The 20,485-nt window shown below is 36.6% G+C and overlaps 2 protein-coding genes and 2 pseudogenes across 3 annotated transcripts; 1 reads left to right on the top strand and 3 right to left on the bottom strand.

Annotated features, from left to right (window-relative positions):
- Nucleotides 1–40: 40 nt before the first annotated feature.
- On the bottom strand, nucleotides 41–4,447 carry LOC137707455 (starch synthase 2, chloroplastic/amyloplastic). 2 transcript variants are annotated; one of them, XM_068446329.2, is made up of 9 exons: nucleotides 4,133–4,447; nucleotides 3,666–3,954; nucleotides 3,050–3,536; nucleotides 2,912–2,976; nucleotides 2,643–2,720; nucleotides 2,429–2,539; nucleotides 1,596–1,640; nucleotides 1,317–1,490; nucleotides 41–1,175 (listed from the first exon to the last, which is right to left on the bottom strand). In XM_068446329.2, the coding sequence occupies exons 1-9, from the start codon at nucleotides 4,219–4,221 to the stop codon at nucleotides 219–221; spliced, it is 2,295 nt and encodes a 764-aa protein (XP_068302430.2). In that variant the 5' UTR covers nucleotides 4,222–4,447; the 3' UTR covers nucleotides 41–218. The 2 variants fall into 2 exon arrangements, with proteins under 2 accessions (XP_068302430.2, XP_088544864.1); XM_088688738.1 differs by having other exon boundaries at nucleotides 3,666–4,166.
- Nucleotides 4,448–13,486: 9,039 nt separating this feature from the next.
- On the bottom strand, nucleotides 13,487–14,432 carry LOC137749323 (protein DMP9 pseudogene; annotated as a pseudogene).
- A 1,876-nt stretch (nucleotides 14,433–16,308) lies between these two features.
- On the top strand, nucleotides 16,309–17,397 carry LOC148689250 (pentatricopeptide repeat-containing protein At2g36730 pseudogene; annotated as a pseudogene).
- Nucleotides 17,398–17,783: 386 nt separating this feature from the next.
- On the bottom strand, nucleotides 17,784–20,004 carry LOC137708496 (amino acid transporter AVT1I). The gene is made up of 3 exons (XM_068447588.2): nucleotides 19,708–20,004; nucleotides 18,583–19,190; nucleotides 17,784–18,501 (listed from the first exon to the last, which is right to left on the bottom strand). The coding sequence occupies exons 1-3, from the start codon at nucleotides 19,886–19,888 to the stop codon at nucleotides 17,986–17,988; spliced, it is 1,305 nt and encodes a 434-aa protein (XP_068303689.2). The 5' UTR covers nucleotides 19,889–20,004; the 3' UTR covers nucleotides 17,784–17,985.
- Nucleotides 20,005–20,485: the final 481 nt, after the last annotated feature.

Genomic DNA, 20,485 nt, shown 5'->3' with positions numbered 1-20,485 from the left:
TCCAATAGCGATAAGAAGCAACACTGATTAAAAACATGAGTGAGAAACAACTATCATTTTTTCACTTTCGCATGCCAGACTGAGTACAAAGAGCAACCGTGTGATTGATCAGAAAAAAAGAAGAGTCCGAACAAAATTTACATGGTAACAACGACCGTAGTTATTTTCCTTAACAGAACCTTGGCGGGTCGATGTGCTCGGACAGAACTTGCAATAGCTCACCATTGGTACTTTGCAGCCACAAGAACCTCCTCATAATTCTGAGCAGCACGGTCCCAACTCAGGTCTTGCATCATCCCTCGTCTCTGGATTCCTTCCCAGCTCTGCTTGTACTCTCGGTAAGTATATAAGCAGTTCCCTAATGCATGGATTAGCTTACCGACCTCAGCGCTGTCAAATGTCCATCCAAGTCCCGACTCCTCGTACGGATTGAAAGGATGCACGGTATCTTTCAGTCCACCAACTGCATGAACAACTGGAACTGTCCCATAGTTCATAGCGTATAGTTGGTTCAGTCCACACGGCTCAAATCTTGACGGCATGAGCAAAATGTCTGCGCCGGCAGTTATCCTGTGAGCTGTTTGTACAGAAAACCCAACCCATCCCCTTACCTTGTCTTGGTGTTGGTGTTCGAATGCCCTGAGCATCTCTTCCAGGTCAGGTCTCCCAGAGCCTAACATGATTAGTTGCACATCCTGACCCATCATCCACGGAATTGCCTCTGCTATGAGATCGACACCCTTCTGGTGATCTAGCCTCCCAATGAAACCAATTACTGGGACATCCTCACGGATTGGTAAACCTAGTTCCTTCTGTAACGCCGCCTTACACTGAGCCTTGCCAAACTTAAGTGTCTCCAGGGAGTAGTTCGTGTAACCATCTGATTTCAAGAAAGCATCATGCTGTGGGTTCCATTCTTTTGTGTCAATTCCATTAACAATGCCTCTGAATTTCCAGTCATTCTCATTTATGATCCCATGTAATCCCCAACCACCTGCAACCGTTTTAAGCTCCCACGCATATCCATGACTTACAGTAACCACACGGTCTGCTGTCTTCAGACCAGCTGCAAAGATATTGAAGTGCTCACCTCCAATAGGGTCATACAATTTGAAAAGGTCCAGGTAGTGTCCCGGAAGATCAACGAAGGAGAAATCAGCTACTGGCCCCCGACCCTGGATAAAATACACTAGGAACTTAGTTCATAGCTTACTGTCTAACAACCTACAATGCAAATTTAGCTCATGTTTCCATTAGACAATAAAATGACTTGAAAATAAGTTTCAGTTAAATTAACTTTTATCAAAGGAACTAACCTGGTGAGCTATGTTATGGATTACAAGGATGGACCTTGTATATATCATTAAGCCATTGTCTCGATAATATGCCTTCAAATACACCGGCAACAATGCAGTATGCCAATCATTTGCAATGAAAGCCAAGTTCCCATCACCATAACAAGCACCACCACAGGGGACAAGCCAAGGGACCTGCAACCAGTTTTTTTGTTTTGTTATGTCTTAACAGATAAAATGGAAAATAGCATTTGCTAATTTAACTCTACAGAGTCTAAACAAAGGGGTGAGCTGGTGTACGTCAACTGCTGCCTTGCAAAATAACACCATGCGTTTTAAAATATCCTGCACCATAAATCCAAAGAAAAGTAACTCAATTTGCATTAAAATGGCAGGCAAATAACAGAGGTCCATATTGCAAAAAGGAATTTATAATCTTATTTAAAGTGACGATACCCCAAATCAACACTGTAATCAGCAAGAATCGAAACAGGATCACCATCAAGGTTGAGAAGCCAGCCAAGCTTAGGCTCAATTTATTTATTTGATTATATAGACTTAATCTATTTATTTGGTTATCTGTGCAGCCGCTGCAGCCTATCTTGTAAATGTTCACACACAAAGTTATCTACGTTTAGTTTACCTTCTCATTTCTAATAAAAAAAGGTTAAGATTAGAGTGTGTCTGAGCAAGTCCTAATCAATTCTAACCGATTCTTGAAAAAATATACTTTAAGGAATAAATCTTGAGCCGCACAAGGCTACATGAGGTCTAATTTAAAATCCCAAACCCAGCCTAAACTTTGTTTTTTGCTTAAGAAACTAAGCCCATCCGAGTACCATCTGGACAAACCTTACACATTTATATCCTGATACAATAGTAAACAATTAGCCAACCAATCTTCGTTAACGAGGAGTACAAATGACATAGATGTTAAAAGTTTTTAGAAGAAAGAGGTGTCACTAAGTCAGAGTCATTCTTTTAAGTGATAGTGGTTCTTCAATACAAGTCTCTAATGATAATTCTGTCGCATTAGCATGGCAAAAGTAATCTAATATTAATCTAAATAAGATGAACATTGTTTATCCCTCTTGAGAAGCAATTGAAGCTAAAATGAGAACAAAATATCTTACCTCACGCTTTCCTGCATATATATTATTCTCCATGTGACGGAACACAGCAGATTCAATGAAGACAAAATCTACACCATCAATATAGGCTTGGAAATATGCTACCTCCATATCCTGCAAAGTAAGTTATTTGTTAGACGAAGAGTAGTTAAAATGTATCTAATTCATAACTTTGATAGAATATTAGTTACAGTCAAATGCTGCAGATGCTGCCCACCTGGCCAGCAACTTTATATACTTTCCGAACTCCTGAATGTTGGGGTTCCGCATAATCACCATAAAGAGGTGCCACAACCTATGTGAGAGAGAGAGAGAGACTCTGGGTTTAACAGCCATTCAAAAATAAATCAAATGCAAGGTGCTGGAAATGTCAGTTTACTTCATCCCCATGCCTAATTCATTATATTCCCAGCTCATTTTCCATGAAACTACTGAACAGGGAAATTTGGGAAATAAGTTACATATTACAAAAGAGACATGCATTACCATGACCCTGTGTCCACGCCGAGCCAAAGCCTTTGGCAAAGCCCCAGCAACATCTCCAAGCCCACCTAAAAGAATTCTTCATTTTCAGTCTCTATAAAGGACATTGCCATCTCACAATCTGGTCCTACGGAACATTACCTGTTTTCGACCATGGAGCACATTCTGCAGCTACTAATATGACATTCATGACATTAGGACCCGCCAAAGGAGGGGGCTTTATGTCTTCAATGGTAAAACCAGCTGCCTCATCATGGACCTCCTCTACACTTGGTTCTTTCAGATCAACAAGCTCCTCATCTTTTAGCGTTGACGACTCAAGGTTTGTAAGAAAAGATGGCAAACCATCAGACCACTCTGTCTTGGAACTATCCGGATCCTTTTCTATTTCATCAAGCCCTCTACTAAGAGCAGAAGGCACGGTTTCGAACTCCTTTTCTTCAGTTGAATGCTCATAGCCGCTCGAAGCAATGCTGCCAATTTGGTCTTCAACCGTATCATCACCACTACTTGAAGAACTTTTTGCATTCGAAACCGATTCGTTCCCCTGTTCAAAAGAAGCTTCCTCTTCTTCTTGGCTTGTATCACTACTTTGTATAGAAGATACCAATTTCCTTCTTTCAGCAATCTGCAAACCCAAATTTGCTTATTCCAAATTTTGAACTATCCCAAACTACTAAAAACAGCATAAAAGATGCAATCTTGTGGCCTAAAATTATTTACTTTCTTTACAAAAGAGACTAATTTCTGAAATTACCTGTTGAAGCAGTTCTCTTTGAGTAGCAAGAACCTTCTTGCTCTTTTCAATGGTGGCCTGAAGGGGATCCTCCGGCTCGCCGCCGTCCTCACCTTGCGCGGAGCTCTTTCCAATCGCATTAAGCGGCTTAATCCTCCAAAGATTCCCTCTTGAGCACCAATCATTCTGTCCTCTGCACATTCCCACTGCTTCCGAAGACCCACCTGCAGAAGCATTGATCCCACCAACTTCAATGGAGCTTCTTGGACGTTTCGTCAAGAATGGGAATCTGAGCCGGCGATTAATAATGCTGCGAACAAGCACAGAGCTGTCAGTCTTGGTCTCTATTATAATAGGCAGAGACCCAATGGAAGCCATTAGACAGTGTGTTCGGCTAGCAGGAGGTCATAGACCGGATACAACACACTGAGGGCGATTCCGCTGAAAATAAAGCAAACCCAGTTGAGGAAATTCAATCAGAAACAAACCCAATCGAGGAAATTGTGGGAAAACGAAGCCGGATTGAACAATGATGACGAATCGGAGGCGAAACTGAAACGGGGGAAAGAGAAACCATGGACGGGGATAGAAAAAGCAACAGAACAATCGGGGAGGAGGGTCGTTGAGATGGGTCCCACTGAAGAAGGGGAAATCATGGAAGGGCTCAAATTTGCTGATGGAAATTGGGGAAGAAATGAGGTTGGTAGTGTCTACTGACCACAAACAGAGTCCTTGCTCAACCGTGATTCTTCTGCCAGACACTCTGCTTCTGTGGTGGGCCTGGGCTTCCTTGGCATCCTCGTGAAGCGAAAAAGGAGTATTTAACGAGGTTTATAGATATGGTGACATTGTCAAAAAAAATTTGGGTAAATTACATAATAACCCTTCAAGTTTGAGATCATTTACAACCTCATACAACATCTTTAAAACATTTCACTTTCATACCTCACGTACTATTTTATTTCAATATAACACCTCCGTTACATTTTTCATCCATTGATCCGTTAAGAGCTGATGTGGCTGCCACATTTGTACCACGTGGCTGCCATCTGTGTGCCACGTGGTAAAAAAAAAAAATTATTTTTTTTTTAAAAAACCTGAATCTTCTTAACCAAAAAGAAAAAAAAGTAAAAAAAAAAAAAAACGTAGAACCCACCCCACCTTCCCCGCAACCCCTCCCCACCCCTCTTCTCCCTCCCAAGCCAAGCCTTTCAACCACCTCCCTCATCTCCAACCCCTTCTCTCTTCTCACCCTCGTTTCCCTCACCTGCGTCAGAACCCCCGCCGACACGGCCTTGTTTTGGCTCTTCTCCGATGCCGAGCACATCGACAGTAGCTCTTCCGCTGCGTACTCTGCCACCCAGTCCAAGATCTTCATAATCGTCTTCACCAACAGCGGCACAGTCAGCCCGTGCACCTCAAACGCCCCGCAACCCTCGGGGACTCTGCATAACAGCTCGATCGTCGTGAGTGCACACTCTGAGTCGCATTTCTCGAAATCCACCAAGACATTGATTTTGAGGGTGCGGCGGTAGGCGATCGAATTTGGGATAATTAAAACAACGCTGTGGTGGATTTTGTCCACATTGCTAAGGGGTGATGGGAGATGGGGGAAGGGGTGGAAGTCAAAGGAGGTGAGGCAGTCGGTGGCTCTGTGGGATATGAGGATAAGGGCGCCATTTTTATGGGTGTGAGTTCTTCTAGGCGTCGGCTGTAAAGAGAGAAAGGAGGGTAGGGTGCAGGAGAATGAGGCGAGTTGTGGGGGAAGATGGGTTTTGGGAGGGAGAAGAGGGGTGGAGAGGGGTTGCGGGGAAGGTGGGGTAAGTTTTGCGTTTTTCAGGTTTTTTTTTTTTTTAAATAAATTTTTTTTGCCACATGGCACACAGGTGGCAGCCACGTGGTACAAATGTGATGGTCACGTAAGCTCTTAACAGATCAATGGATGGAAAATGTAACTGATGCACTATATTGAAATAAAATAGTAGGTGTTGTATGAAAGTGAAATGTTTTAAAGATGTTGTATGAAGTTGTAATAGACCTCAAACCTGAGGGGGTATTATGTAATTTACCCAAATTTTTTTTACACATAACATTATACTAGCCTTCACGCACGCGCATACAGAAGGCTTTTTTTGAATCACGGCATACTTGTAACATCCCACATCGCCCAGGGAAGTGGATTCTGTGAGCCTTATATGTATATTCTCATCTCTACCTAGCACGAGGCATTTTAGGAGCTCACTGGCTTCGGGTTCCATTGGAACTCCGAAATTCAACGAATAGCATGCGAGAACAATCCTATGATGGGTGACCCGTTGGGAAGTTCTCGTGTGAGTTCCCATAAACAAAACTGTGAGGGCGTAGTCGGGGCCCAAAGCAGACAATATCATGTTACGATGGTGGAGCGGGCCCGGGATGTGACAGTACACATGCGATTTACACGTTTTATATGTATTTATATGCGTAAATTGACAAAAGGAAATTTAAATATTTGGAGTAAATGAATAATTTTAGATCATGCTAGAAGAAACCTCTCATAAACCAACTAAAGCAACTGAATTCACATAATAAAATCAGTTTCTATAGAATTTACATTAAGAATAGATAAAATAATATTTAGTAAACAATTGATTGAATCATATTATTGCTAGCCCATTGTGAGACTAAGTCCACCCCTCCTCTTTAGTGTAGATAATATCGTTTGTTTAAAAAAAAAAACAATCATTTGACAATTAATTTAATCACATTATTATCCGCGTGCGAAATACCTTTTTTTTATAAAGAAAATAATATTTAAGAAACAACTGATTGAATCAAATTATTACTAACCTATTGTAAGATACTAATTTATAATATAAAAAAAACTTTACTAATTTATCATTGGTATTACGCGCCTCTTAAGATATTTTGAACAAAATATTCATCATTTTTCTTATTTTTTATTATATTTTTGTTTCCCATTCACATGGGCATCATCAACTTTCACTTATCCTTTCATTTTTCTTTTGGAGTTTTAACAAAAAGCTCGCGGTACTGTTCATTTTAACGAAAAACCACATTTTTACACTAAAAAGTTAATTATAGTACTATTCACTTTACCCTTTATTTTGTCCTTATTGTTAAAACTCAAAGTTTTCAAGCATTTTTTATTAGTTTTTTTTTTTTAAATTCTTTTCTCTCTTCCCACTTATATTTATATTATATTTTATGATGTTCAAATTACCAAATTACCCCTACATTATTTGATATATTATATTGGGTTGTTTTTGGATTTTTTTGGTTGAGGGGCAATTTTGTCCTAATATTTTTGTCAAATTTTTGAACACAATATTCATCATTTTCCTTATTTTATTATATTTTTCTGTTTCTTTCACATGGGCACCATCAACTTTCACTTATCCTTTCATTTTTTTTTTATTATTTTATCTCTTCCCACTTATATTTATATTATATTTTATGATGATCAAATTACCAAATTACCCCCTACATTATTTGATATATTATATTGGGCTGCTTTTGGATTTTTTTTTGTTGAGGGGCAATTTTGTCCTGATCTTTTGTCAAATGCGTGACCCCAAATTGGGGCTCTCGCTTTCTATTATATAAGATAGATTATTATATTAAACTATCGTTCAGTCTTGATAAAAATAAAAATAAAGACGGTCGTTTAGTCATAACTTGTTGTTTTATGTAAAAGGGTGTGCTAACCACACACTATTTTTTTTACTTTTCATACACTTCTTTTTACTTCTAACACACTTTTTATTAATTTCTGTCATTTGATCTTCAATTTATCTGATCTGACGGCTGAAAATTAAAAAAATGTATGACAAATAAAAAAAGATATGTGGATATCACACTTCTTATATAAATCGCACGGCACTAAAATGAATTTGTATTATCTAAAAGCGAGCACAATTCTGTTTATTGTTGTTCTATATTTTCTTTGATATAAAATAAAACAAAATAAAAATTGCCTCGCTTATTATATTGTTCAACATAGCGATATTCTTCTTAAAATTATACTAGTTTAGAAAGGAGGAGAAATAAAAAAATACAAAGATATTGACATAAATAGAATTAGATATAATAGCCACACATTGAATACAATCACCTCTTGTTATATATAATTATGTGAATGTGAATATATGTTTTTAATGCAACCATCATCCGCAGGAAAGATTCGAACTTATCCAAAGCAATGCTTAAACTAAACTGATCCATCCAAATGCAACGGTCCAAAACTATAGGTCATATTTTTCAACAACATTATTAAAAACGTTTAAGTAGACATATGAATTAATGAGCCATAGTCATCACCAGCTCAGACTCAGAGGTCGTGATTGAAGAATGAGGGTCTTATTCGGATTTTTATGTGAGAATTATAGGAATTTTTAAATTGTGTTCGTTCATCGTATATCGTGTAGTTAATTTTTGTTAAGTACTATTCATATTTAATTTTAAATAAAATTATTTAAAATTATTTTTAACCATACAATGTACGATAAACGAACACAATTTAAGAATTTTTAAAACTTACGTAAAGAGAATCCAAAAAGGATACCCATTAAGTCCGAGAAATAAAAAAGAACACAAACGAATTCCACGTTTTGCCTTTTGTTTTGTTTAATCTCTAATCCGCTGCCGCGTGTTTCTCGTTGAGTTTGACACCATTTGGTTTTGATAGATTTGAGGGAGAGCTTTCTCGATAATTCTTGAAATTAAAGGGGTGGGGTTGGAAATCTTTGTATACTATTTGTTACCTCACAGTTTAACATTAATTTTTATATTAATATTATAAATATTGTGTCAAAAATAATCGGTGACAAAGAGTCCACATTCCACTTTTGAGAGTGTTTTTAGCATTTCTCTTACAAGAAACATTTAAGAATATTTTTTTGCATTTCTTTAGAATTCTCGAGAATTGAAAGGTTGATGATTGAAATTGTGGAATAGTTTACAAAATAAGGAGCGTTATAGAGTATTCCTTCAAAGTGAAGCTTTTTGTAAATTCTTTATTATTTTATATTTTAACGTTAATTTTTGTGTTAATGTTGTGAAATATTGTATAAAAAGAAAGTTCATAGAGAATTTCATTTTTGAGAGTCTCTTTAGCATTTCTCTTACAAAATTAACATGTTAAGATAAAGTTTTAATCAAAGGAATTTGCTAGTTTTTTAAATCATGAAATGATAACAACTTTTCTATCTATTTGTTTAAATGATAAAGCAAACTTTCTTCTACTTATTTTCCAATCTTGATCAATCAAGTTGTTTGGTAATCACTTTCTTTATAGCTTTTGCTTAAACTTGAAAGTGCTTTAGTCAATCACTTTGTTTAAGAATAATGATAACAAACTTGAAAGTTGAAATGAATTGGTTCAATTGGTAGAATTTGGACACTAATTGGTTGTTGAAAGTTCAGCAGCCACTCGTATTGATACCTAATCATATTTAAACAACTTTCTAATTTGCGTTTATCATTTTAATTATTTTGACACTTTTCTAAATGTAATTACAAGATGGGTAATACTAGGGAGATTAAATTTGTAGACAAAATTTTAATAACTAAAGGACATGAAAATTGATGATTGATTTATTACTTAAATGTTGATAAACATACACATTCCTATTGACAACACATCGTTTAATTTACAAATTTTATTTTTTTAACTTTATCCTTCCAAGTGGCCGCTGAACTTCTAGTAGCCAAGTAGCGTTCGTAGAATTTCGTATTGACAGCCCACCCCTTCCGTTTGTCTGTAGACGGGGTTCCGGACAAAAGACCCTCTCCCAATGAACTGAAGGCTATATTGAGATTCTTAAAAGCGCTCCATACACGCTATTCTTATCTACTCTGCAGGAAAGACTCGAACTCGATGCAAAGCACTGCTTAAAATCAACTGACCTATCCAAGCAGTCCAAAACTATTGTACATTTTTTTTCCACAAAATCATTGAAAACGTGTATGTAGGCATATATCTTAATGAGTCACAGTCACCGCCAGCTCAGACTCAGTGGTAGTGATTGAAAAATTGAGATTCACTTTATATCTGTGTTCGAAATTTACAGACCAAAAAATTTGAATCGCTCAATTTTAATCATACGACTCTTATGACCTATTCCACTAGTCTCCTAGTTCATTTTACAAAATTCAAAAATTTTAATGATTCGGATCTTTTTTTTTCTTGAATGGTTTACATCTCTCGATCTGTGAACTCCAAAAACAAAAATTCAGAATCTCATTCCGTGATTGAATTCTATCTGTAAGAAATAAGAAAGAACACAAACGAATTTCACGTTTTGCCTTTTATTTCTAATATGCTACCACATGTTTCTCATTGAATTTGACACCGTGAAAAGTTGTAGTGTCTGTTGGTTTTGGTAGATATGACTTACGAGGTAGAGCCTTCTCGAGAATTAAGAGGTTGGTGATTGAAATTGTGGAATATTTTGCAAGATTAACATGTCAGGATTAAGTTTTCATCAAAGGAATTTTTTAGTATTTTGAATCATGAAATGATAACTTCTTCCCATGAGTAGGAGTATATCGCTGGATCCTCTTTATGAGGATACTGTGGATTCTTAAATCATATTCGTTTATTGTATATCGTGCGATCATAAATTATTATAAATTTTTTTATTTAAAATTAAATATAAACAATACTTAACAAAAACTGATTGTACGATTTATGATGAACGACTGTTATTGAAGGATCATGAGATCCTCACAAAGAGGATCCGGCGAAGATCCTCTCTCAACTTCTTCTATCTATTTGTTTAAATTTAAAAGACAACTGTCTTCTACTTATTTTTCAATCTTGATCAATCAAGTTGTTTTGTAATCACTTTCTTTATAGCTTTTTAAAAACTTCTTCTATCTATTTGTTTAAATTTAAAAGACAACTGTCTTCTACTTATTTTTCAATCTTGATCAATCAAGTTGTTTTGTAATCACTTTCTTTATAGCTTTTTCTTTTTAAACTTGAAAGTGCTTTAGTCAATCACCTTGTTTTCGAATAATGTTAACAAATTTGAAAGTTGAAATGAATTGGTTCAATTTTTTAAGCATGCCATAAAGTAATGTACATGTTTCTAAAAAAAGAGAAATTCTTACGTCTCATAGCCGGACCAACTAACTACCTAAATTTTTGTGTCGTCATTTTTGGGCCTTAGTTTTGGATTCTTATGTAATTTTTTGCTTTTGGTATAAATAGGAATCTTTACTCATGCATTATGTACATATGTGACGTTTTATTTGTACTAATCCTCCTTTTTTTTTTTTTTAGGCTGTTGTATCTCTCGGTTTTACCTATGGAGTCTTTGTAATTTGTTCATTTTTGTTATAAAAATTCCCTTTGACCAAAACAAAAAACTTTTACGTTGCAGACATAAAAAAAAGAAGGAGAAATTAGGTTCTCATCCTTCATTTTGCTACTCCATTGATTAAAATCCTATTCATTTTCAATTTTTGATTAAAGTCCTTGGGTATTAATAACATCATTAATTATTTCAATAATAAAATATTTTTTTATTTCTAAATATATTCATTTAATGTTAAAAATGTTACAATTGGTATATTTATATTTATGACTAAATTTTATATCATATATTTTTACTTTTAGTTTATACCCATTTTTAATTTGTAATTCTTTTTTAATTTGTACCAATTTTCTTTTCAGTTTTAATTTGTACCCATATATTAATTTCTTTTTGTGCCCATATTTTTTAAAGTTTATTTGTGTTTGTACCCATATATTTTTTTCATTTGTACTTTTTATTTTGCTAAATGTACCCATCCTAATTATATGTACCCATTCATGTAAAACTTTTTAATCTTAAAATGTACTCATTCTTAAATATACCAATTTGTTAGATGTAAAATGTACATTTTTTTTTATATAAAATCTATTCAATTTTTTTTCTAATCCATTTTTAAACTTATATGGGTAAATTCTTTTTTCTTTGATTTTAAAATGTATCCATGTCAAGTTTAATCGAAGAAATTTACTAATGTTATTAAGTCTAATATCTTTTTTTTTTTGGTGATTTTGAAGAATGTACCCATGTTTTGATACAATTAATTTTTGGTTAATTTTGATGAATGTACCCATATTTACACACACACAATAGTATATTTATATTTTAGTATTTTTAATCCCGCAAATTATGGTTTTTTTATTTAATCAACTAAAATTTCTAATTTTTAATTTAATTAAAAAATATAGTAACGTACATAGAAATAAATTATCACATTAATTTTAGGGGTCTTGATCAAAAATTAAAAACTAACAAGATTTCAATCAAAGAATATTCGTAACTAAGAACCGTATCCAAAGTCTCTCCAAAAAAAAAAATAATACTGCCCTAGTCTGTTTGGTTGTCAAGCCCAACATGGTCTACTGTCTGGTCTCTTCTTTTCTTTTTTTACTGTGTCAGTCTGTGTGCCCGACAAAAGACCCCTTCCCTCTGAAGGCTGTATTGAGATTCTTAAAAGCTCTAAACAAAAAATCAAATGGCAGAAACCAAACATAACCAATTGTACCGAAGAATTCTTGGATAAATCCAGTTTTGTCTGATCAGTTTTGTTCAAAGTGGAATCGAACCGGTCAAAATCTACTGTTAGATAATTGATTAACACTGAACCAAACTGAACCATAACCAACATTACATGCAATGGATCGGCTACACCTATTTACTCCAAGGGTCCTAGCTACTACCAATTGCAAAATCCCATTTACACACTTTGCATAATTTTGCAACAAATGCAAACCAAAGAAGTAACAATTCGTCCTTAAGTGAAAACTTCCATTTAAAAATTAGTACATATATATAGTTCATCCAGATGATTATTTAACGGAAGTAACACCATTTATTGACTAATTAATCAAAAAGTTAAAGGCATCCATCACTCTTCAGAGTCTTGAGAGCAGTTGGATTATGCATCGTATTGCAAAGCATAGGTCGTCGGGGTCGGGGCAGTGCCTGTCGGATCGCAACACTTAAAGCAATAGGGCTTTGGATTATGCACGCACAAGCAGCATGCACATCTCCCGTCACATTCTACAACATATTATTCAACAAACAAAATTAAGTCGATTAAATGTGTATAGTATATAATTAATTAATAATTAGAGTACTATTAGGGATTCATTAAACTTTTTAATTACATACTGGCGACGGCGGCCTTGGCGGAGGAAGACAGCCTGGTGTCGTTGAGATAAACTGCATATGTTTATGAGAGGTATGGGAGCCGCGTAGTTGCATGAGCCTTCATGGTCGTAGTCACAGTTATAAGCAGTACGACCGCCATGCAAAATACAATTTTGTTGACGCTGGCCGTTTCTCAGAAATATTAACAACTTAACAAGAATATAATTGATGGGTGGGTTCAATATCTAAAACTCATCCACCTTAATTTGGATGAGAAACTATATATGCTCGATTGTACAGATATATACACTACTTTTTAGACCAATATTGGAAGGTAAATTAATGATTATTTCAAATGAATATGGGAATTAGGCAAGGTAACGGTTACAACATATGTCATATATTTACTGATTAGGCAAATTAATGATTACAACATATGGTATATTTGATAATTATTTTGATTTTCTTTTGCAAATATAAAAGAAGATTCAAGCGATATTAGGAGAGGAAATCAAGTCAAGCACATGCCCTAGGTCAACTAATGATCTATCGATCAAATATATAAAGCATAAAATTTGCAACTTAAAATACTATTACTCAAAGCAAAATCATTGTCAAAGTGAATCATAATGCAACATATCAATATAACAAGAAATTTTTTATTGTACCGAATATACAGACGGATAAACTAAATATAATAATATAATTTATTGATGTACCGAACCAGGTTCTTGAGATACTTCTTTCCAATATAACATATATTATATATATAAACACAAACAACATAACATATTAATACAACTTACAGAAACACAAACGTCATTAACTAATAAAACAAATAAATTGTATCTCGAATTACGCATCTGCTTCATTCACGCAGCCATGCAGCCAATCCCGTAGCGAGTACTCGGAAACACAAGAAACAAGCCGCTGCACACGATTCCCACCATCAACGGGAAACTCTCCATCACTTCATCCATGTCCTTCTCGTGCCCCGGAAACAAACAGTCCGTCACGCGGCGGTCCGAAAATGCGATCGCCACGAACACCATGACGGACATAATGGCATGAACGAAGTCCGACAGCCCCAACTTGTACCTCTCCTCCTTCGGCACCTCCACCATCAAGCCCGGCTTAAACACCGCTAGCCCTTTCTGCGTCACGAACCCGTAGTATAACTTCCCGTCCGGACCACGGAAACTGTCCGTGAAGTGGAAGAAAAAGCATGAGAGGGCGCACATACCCAAGAGCCCGTACGTCATCATGGTGGTGACACGCGTGCACTCCCCGGTTCTGTAGATAGCGGGGAGAACCATCTCAAAGGTTAGGAGAGTGCCCGTGGGAAGAAAGTTGGCCAGCATTGAAGTCTTGGATAGGGTTTTCTGGACCCCTTTCGCAACGGCACGCCGTTTGCGGCCGTGCAAGTGGTCCGGGTTCAGTCGGAGCAGGGGCAGAGGCTGAGATGAAGAAGAAGGTGGCGGTGGCTTTGGTGGTGATTTGGTGGACTCGTCGTCGTGTGGATCCCCGTAGACTGCATTATTGTAGATTTTGATTCCGACGCCGTCAGTCGTTTGGTCCATTCTTGCAGTTGTTCTCTCTCTGGGAAAGTTCGATCGATTGGTTTTGTGGATATGGATTTTAACTTTGGAACGGTTTCTGAATTATATATATAAAGGTTTTGTCAATTCAAAATTTAGGTAGTCATCAACGGTTATTTGGAGAACTGTTAACTGGTTTATATAATTATCTGTTTTGTTTTTCCGAAAATAATTCAAATAATTTACAAACATATATATTTTTCCAGTTAATTCGAGGTCTCTAAATTTGATTCTCCATGTTAGCATACAACAACGATTAGATCATTTCCCCTATGACTAATAAAAAGAAGTTTCACGCTCTTGGAACGTCATGACTCATTAGAGTATTCTAAAGCATTGTCATGTAGACAAGCTAATACACATTTTAATCCAGCTACTTAGTATTACGGTCTAGTTAGTGGTATGATTTTTCACTTATAAGTAAAGATTTTAGGTTCGATTGTCACTAAAGATGAATTTGAACCACATTATGAGCTGGTTTGGTATTGTTGTGCTTTGAAAAAAAAAACTACTTTTGCTGTGCTGTGAGAATAAACAGCTGTGAAATAAAACAGTAAAGTGTTTGATAAACTTTTTTTGTAAAAGTGCTTTTAGCGACAGTGTTAAAATGTTTGGTAAATTTTTATGTAAAACCGCTGCGACAGTGTAAAATGACTAAAAAATATATGATATTGAATATTATATAATAATTTGTTTATCTTTTCTTTTATTATGACATTTATAAGATTTATATAAACTATTTATAAACAGTTGTGAGAGGATGGAAGAGAGACGTGGCAGGGTCGACGACGTAGTCGACAGTGATAATGTATAATTTATTTAATTGCTAAAGGCCATTTTGGGTATTGGAAAATTTCATTAAAGGCCTCAGCACCTCTTGCGAAATTGGCTTGCACAGAAGTTGGGCAAGCAAAAAAAGCCGATTTTTCAAAGTTGGGTTTTGCAGCTTTGTGATTTTGCCTTTTTTTTTCACCTTAAACTGTGAAAAAAAAAAGGTGAAGTTAAATGTTTACCAAACATAAAAAAGCTCTCAGCTTTTTTTGATACCCACTTTTTTTCAGAAGCACGTAAGTACCAAACCAGGGCTTAACCTAGTGTGAGACTTAACCCGCTCCCCTACTTTCTTAGTATTGATAATATCGTTTGTTAATAAAAAAAAAATACACATCTCAATGCATGATTTTGGAATTATCAAAAAAATAATGCTAGGGAGGAGAGATTTTTCAATATATCGGAAACACGGCATGGTAAACCAAGTGTAACAATACAATTGGTGGAAACTTTTTCTCAAGGGTGACCACAATTTGAGATTTTTTTCAGTATGCTAGAAACATGGCTCGATACACCAAGTGTTATAATACAAGTAGTTGTAAATTGTTTTTTTTCAAATATCCAACCAGTTGTATTATGACACTTGACGTACCGTATTCTCAGCACATTGAAAAATCTCTCCACAATTTTAGGCCATATTAGTTTACTATCTCATGTGGCAAGTGATGCATATAACTATCATCCAATAAGATAGATTCGATAATTGATGTGATATGTACATATCACTCATCCCATCAAATGATACAAAAATGTAATATCTCAATATTTTTTTTCTCAAATTAAGCTTTAGGAACGGTTATTAGCATTCCAAAAATCTCTTTCTACACTCCTCATAAGTGTATTTTTCTTTCTAATTTTAAAAAGTTTGGAGTGCCAATAACAATTATCTTAAACTTTAAGGAAAACTAATGAAAATAACTTGAGAACTTTGAGTTTTAATAAATAAAAAAAAAAGAAAATGTTGTAAGTGAATAGTACCAGAAGTGACTTTTTAGAGTAAAATTATTTTTTTTGTTAAACTGAACAGTATCGGAAATTTTTCGTTAGAACTCTCTAAAACTTTAACCTACATTATTGCTTTTTACTTTGTTGTATGCCGAGACTTCTCCCTAAATCCCAATCCCCAAATCCAAATGCATGGTTCGGCTTCCAATCCCAACCGCCAATAACTGTAATTCAAACTTGGGCTCCAAAAAGCAGCAATGTCTCCACCTCCTCAGCCTCTGCTCAACCTTCAAACACCTCTCTCAGATCCACGCCCAAATCCAAGTCTCCGGCTTTCAAAAAGACCACTTTCTCCTCACCCAGCTCGTCCGCTTCTGGGCCCTCTCTCCCGCCAAAAACTTCGCCTACGCCCGAACCCTCCTCCGCCACTCTGAGTCCTCACCGCCGTCGTCATGGAACTTCCTCGTCCGCGGCTATGCCTCCAGCGACTCCCCCTGAGAGGCCATCTGGGTCTTTCGCGCGATGCTCCGCAGCGGTGTTCGACCCAACCAGCTGACCTTCCCTTTCCTGATCAAGTGTTGCGCTTCGGCCGCTGCGCTGAAAGAAGGGAAGCAAGGGCATGTGGGAGTTGTGAAGTGTGGGTTGGACTGTGATGTGTATGTTCAGAACAATCTGGTTCATTTTTATGGTGAGTGTAAGAAAATTAAGGATGCGCGGAAAGTGTTTGATGAAATGTTTGAGAGAAGTGTTGTTTCATGTAATGCGGTTATAACCGCTTGCGTTGAGAATTTCTGGTTCGACGAGGGGATTGAATACTTTGTGAAGATGAGGAATTGTGGGTTTGAGCCGGATGAGACTACGATGGTGGTTGTGTTGAACGCGTCCTCGGAGCTTGGGAACTTGAGCATTGGGAGATGGGTTCATTCCCAAGTAATTGTAAGAGGGTTGGCTTTGAATTGTCAGTTGGGTACGGCGCTTGTGGACATGTATGCAAAGTCTGGGGCTTTGGGTTATGCTAGGATAGTTTTCGATAAGATGGAGACGCGGAATGTGTGGTCGTGGAGTGCCATGATAACAAAGGGGTAGGAAACAAAGTAAGAGAGAAGTTGCTTGAATTGGAGCCAAAGAGGGGGTGGGAATCTTGTGATGGCCGCAAACATGTTTGCCGAAGTTGGGATGTGGGACAAAGCCGCAAATTTGAGGAAGGTTACGAAAGAAAGACGAATGAAGAAGATGTTGGGGGGGGGGGGGGGGGGGGGGAGAGGGGAGTTGCGTTGAGTTAGGCGGGTCCGTCCATAAGTTCTTTTCTGGCTATGATTCCCAAGTTGCGTTGGTAATCAAAATCAGTTATCATGTAACCTCTTTTATTTCAAAATTCATTAATGGAATAGCACATTGCTGATTTTTCGTAAGTGTTGTCCGACATGGAACATTTTCCTCTGTGAACTCTCTGTATCTCGAATTGTGATTTGTAGGATCAAAGAAACGATGAATTTTTAATCATATTAGATGTAATGCATTACATTCTGGAGAGGGTCTTCTCCGAGTTATGGGATCGTTAATAAATGGAATTTCTTTGATGAAGAAGCCCTTTCGATCGCAAAGAAAGGAAATAAAGGAAGCATCTGTAGTTTCAATAACTAAAAACACTCCTGTTTACAAATCCTAGACCTCTCCAACTCTGAGTCTGTTTTTTCATACTATGCAGATTGGTACAAACTGCAGCAGCTTGCTGATATACTATCTCGAAAGAAAGAGAGGATGAATTTGAAAACTGCCACCGAAACAAATATATTGGCCACAAAGAGAATCCGTTTACAAGTGCCCTATTATTTCTACTAAAGATGTGTAAGTGCCAAATACAACTGCTGCAGCACTCAGTAGTAATATAAGCCCTATAATCAACATCTCAAATCCAAGGCGTCGATAAATACCTGAAATTTTAAGGTAGCAGAAGCACGGCAATATAATTGAAGCTGTTACACTCAAAAATGCTCCGACGAGTGACATGAGATAAGCGAAAAATGGTATAGCCAAAGCTACTATAACGGTGCTTGTCACCAAGGTGGTGCTGGCTAACATGCCGATGAGTCTCTTTTTGTAGTGACTCGGGAACCTCTTCTTTGCAGCATTCACAATTGGTGTAACCATCAAAGCATATTTGGATATGGGATTGACCAGCGTGGTGTATATCGCGACTTTTGAGCTGATTTTGTGAGTTGGGAGATTTAAAGTTATTTGTGATTGAACCGTAGATCCAAACATTAGGTAACCGAAAACTGCCATTGATGCATAACACATGGTGCACAAGATGAAGCATAGGAGAAGAACCTGCAACAAGGAAACAACAGATTGATAAAAATCCTGAAACAAAATAGAATGAATGTCACTTGGTAACAAGTTTCTACTTACATTGGAAAACTGACGTTTGTTTTTCATTGAAGTGTAGAGGGTCGGGAACACCGGATGCGCGCAGTAACAAAACGCGTACAAGCTAATAGCCGTAGGGATTCCATTCCACTTCAGTGGTGTGCCCTCTTCATGAAATCCAATTCCTTCAAAAGCACCAGTCCACAAAATCGAACCGAGGATGATGGCAGAGGCTAAAACTCCACTTGCAGATACGTAAGAAAGAAGGCTCAGGTTATCTAACCAAACTGTTGGCAGAATAATGAGGGCAACAACAATTATAAAGCACTGTTCTCCGCCAATTCTTAATCCGGCCACGTCTAATTCTACGCCGGGAAATAAATTGTTTAAGTTATCTCCTTCCAAAATTAGGAACCCTGTTGCAACCAAGTAGAGTTCTACATTCATGACAATCGACAGCAGTATTCTTCCCTTCTTCCCGAATGCACGTTCGCCTATGTCCGGATATGTTCTTATATCAGAATCCACATCCATGCATCTCTGGATTAACAAACCCGAGTAGAAGGCTGCAGCCGCAATTAAGAAAAGGAAGATCAAGCTTAGCCATCCTCCTGATGCTAGTGCATAAGGAACTGACAGTATCCCTACCCCTGAACACCGAAAAGAGCACAATTTTGGGCATTAAAACCTCACTTTTCTTGAGCTAGAAGTGAAGAACATTTTAAATGCACATGTAACGATATGAAATCATACGCAGATCAGAAGTCATGGTTCCACATGAACCTGGGATGTGATTTTCACACCCCACTTTTCTCCATATCCACTATTCGTTTTTCTAGCCTTTAGATTGAATAAATCAAAGGAGAATGAAGGGACAAAAGAAAAAGGAGAGGTGCAGAAAGGAGAAAACAAGAGTGTGAAAATCACCATCTGTAGTCTCAGATGAGGTTAGCTATCATCAGACTAACAGTATGAAAAATAAATAAATTTGTTCATAACTAAACTTGCTGAGTGCAAAATGAAGAGGCAATATATTCTAGCAAGGAACACCAAAAAAGTTGTTAAGATGATAATTTTATGCCTTAATTAAGCTTTCTTAAAAAAAAAATAATAATAATAATTTGAGAAGAAAAATTTGGCATAATTAATTAAGAAGTAGATAATTACCTGAGAGTGCATTGAGTCCATTGAAACAGGTTTTGAGGAAGGAGGTTGTGGCTCTAGTTTGGTGATGAAAGCTTGACTCTACTTCTTCTACTACCTTGCTTCCAGCTTGCTCATGCTGCCCCTCACCGAGAATAAGAGGCAAGCTCAAGGATGATGATGTTTCTAAAGGATCAGCATCCATGGAGAGAGAGAGAGAGAGAGAGAGAGAGAGAGAGAGAGTTGTCAAAAGAACTAGGAGTGAAGAGCAACAATGAATCCAGACATGTGCAATATGTGTAAGCAGGGGTAGTGATATGTGTATATATACGGAGTTTTAGAAATAGTTTTCAAATTGTATACTGTTTTTGTTTTCTCCTCATTAAAATTCATTAAGTTAATTCGGTGGAACTTATAATCTATCTTATATAGAAAGCCAGCGGAAAAGGTTACAGTGCAGCACAGTTTTTTTATGGCTAGATGACTAATTTACCCTTGCATAATTTGAAATATGATTTTGGGCAGGTTTTGAATTTTTTTGGGCTGACGGGCATTTTGGTCCACTTATTTTTGTCGAAGCGGATGACACCGAAATTTTTGTCTTATGTGTGACCCCAACTTCCACTGTTCATCACAGTGTTCTCCACTGTTCATCAGAGAAAAGAATAAAAAAATGAAAGCGAAAGGTGAAAATAATAAACAAATGATAAAATTGATGGCGCCCAAAAAAAATGATTGTTTTTTTCAATTTCCAAAAAAAAAAAACACATGATATCTTTCTCTATTTTTTATTTTTTTATTT

This window comes from Pyrus communis, chromosome 17 (assembly GCF_041283825.1).
Source record: "Pyrus communis isolate YQ-2024b chromosome 17, ASM4128382v1, whole genome shotgun sequence".
Taxonomy (NCBI): domain Eukaryota; kingdom Viridiplantae; phylum Streptophyta; class Magnoliopsida; order Rosales; family Rosaceae; genus Pyrus; species Pyrus communis.
Note: the sequence above shows the minus strand (reverse complement) of the source record. Positions and strands in the feature narration are given on the sequence as shown.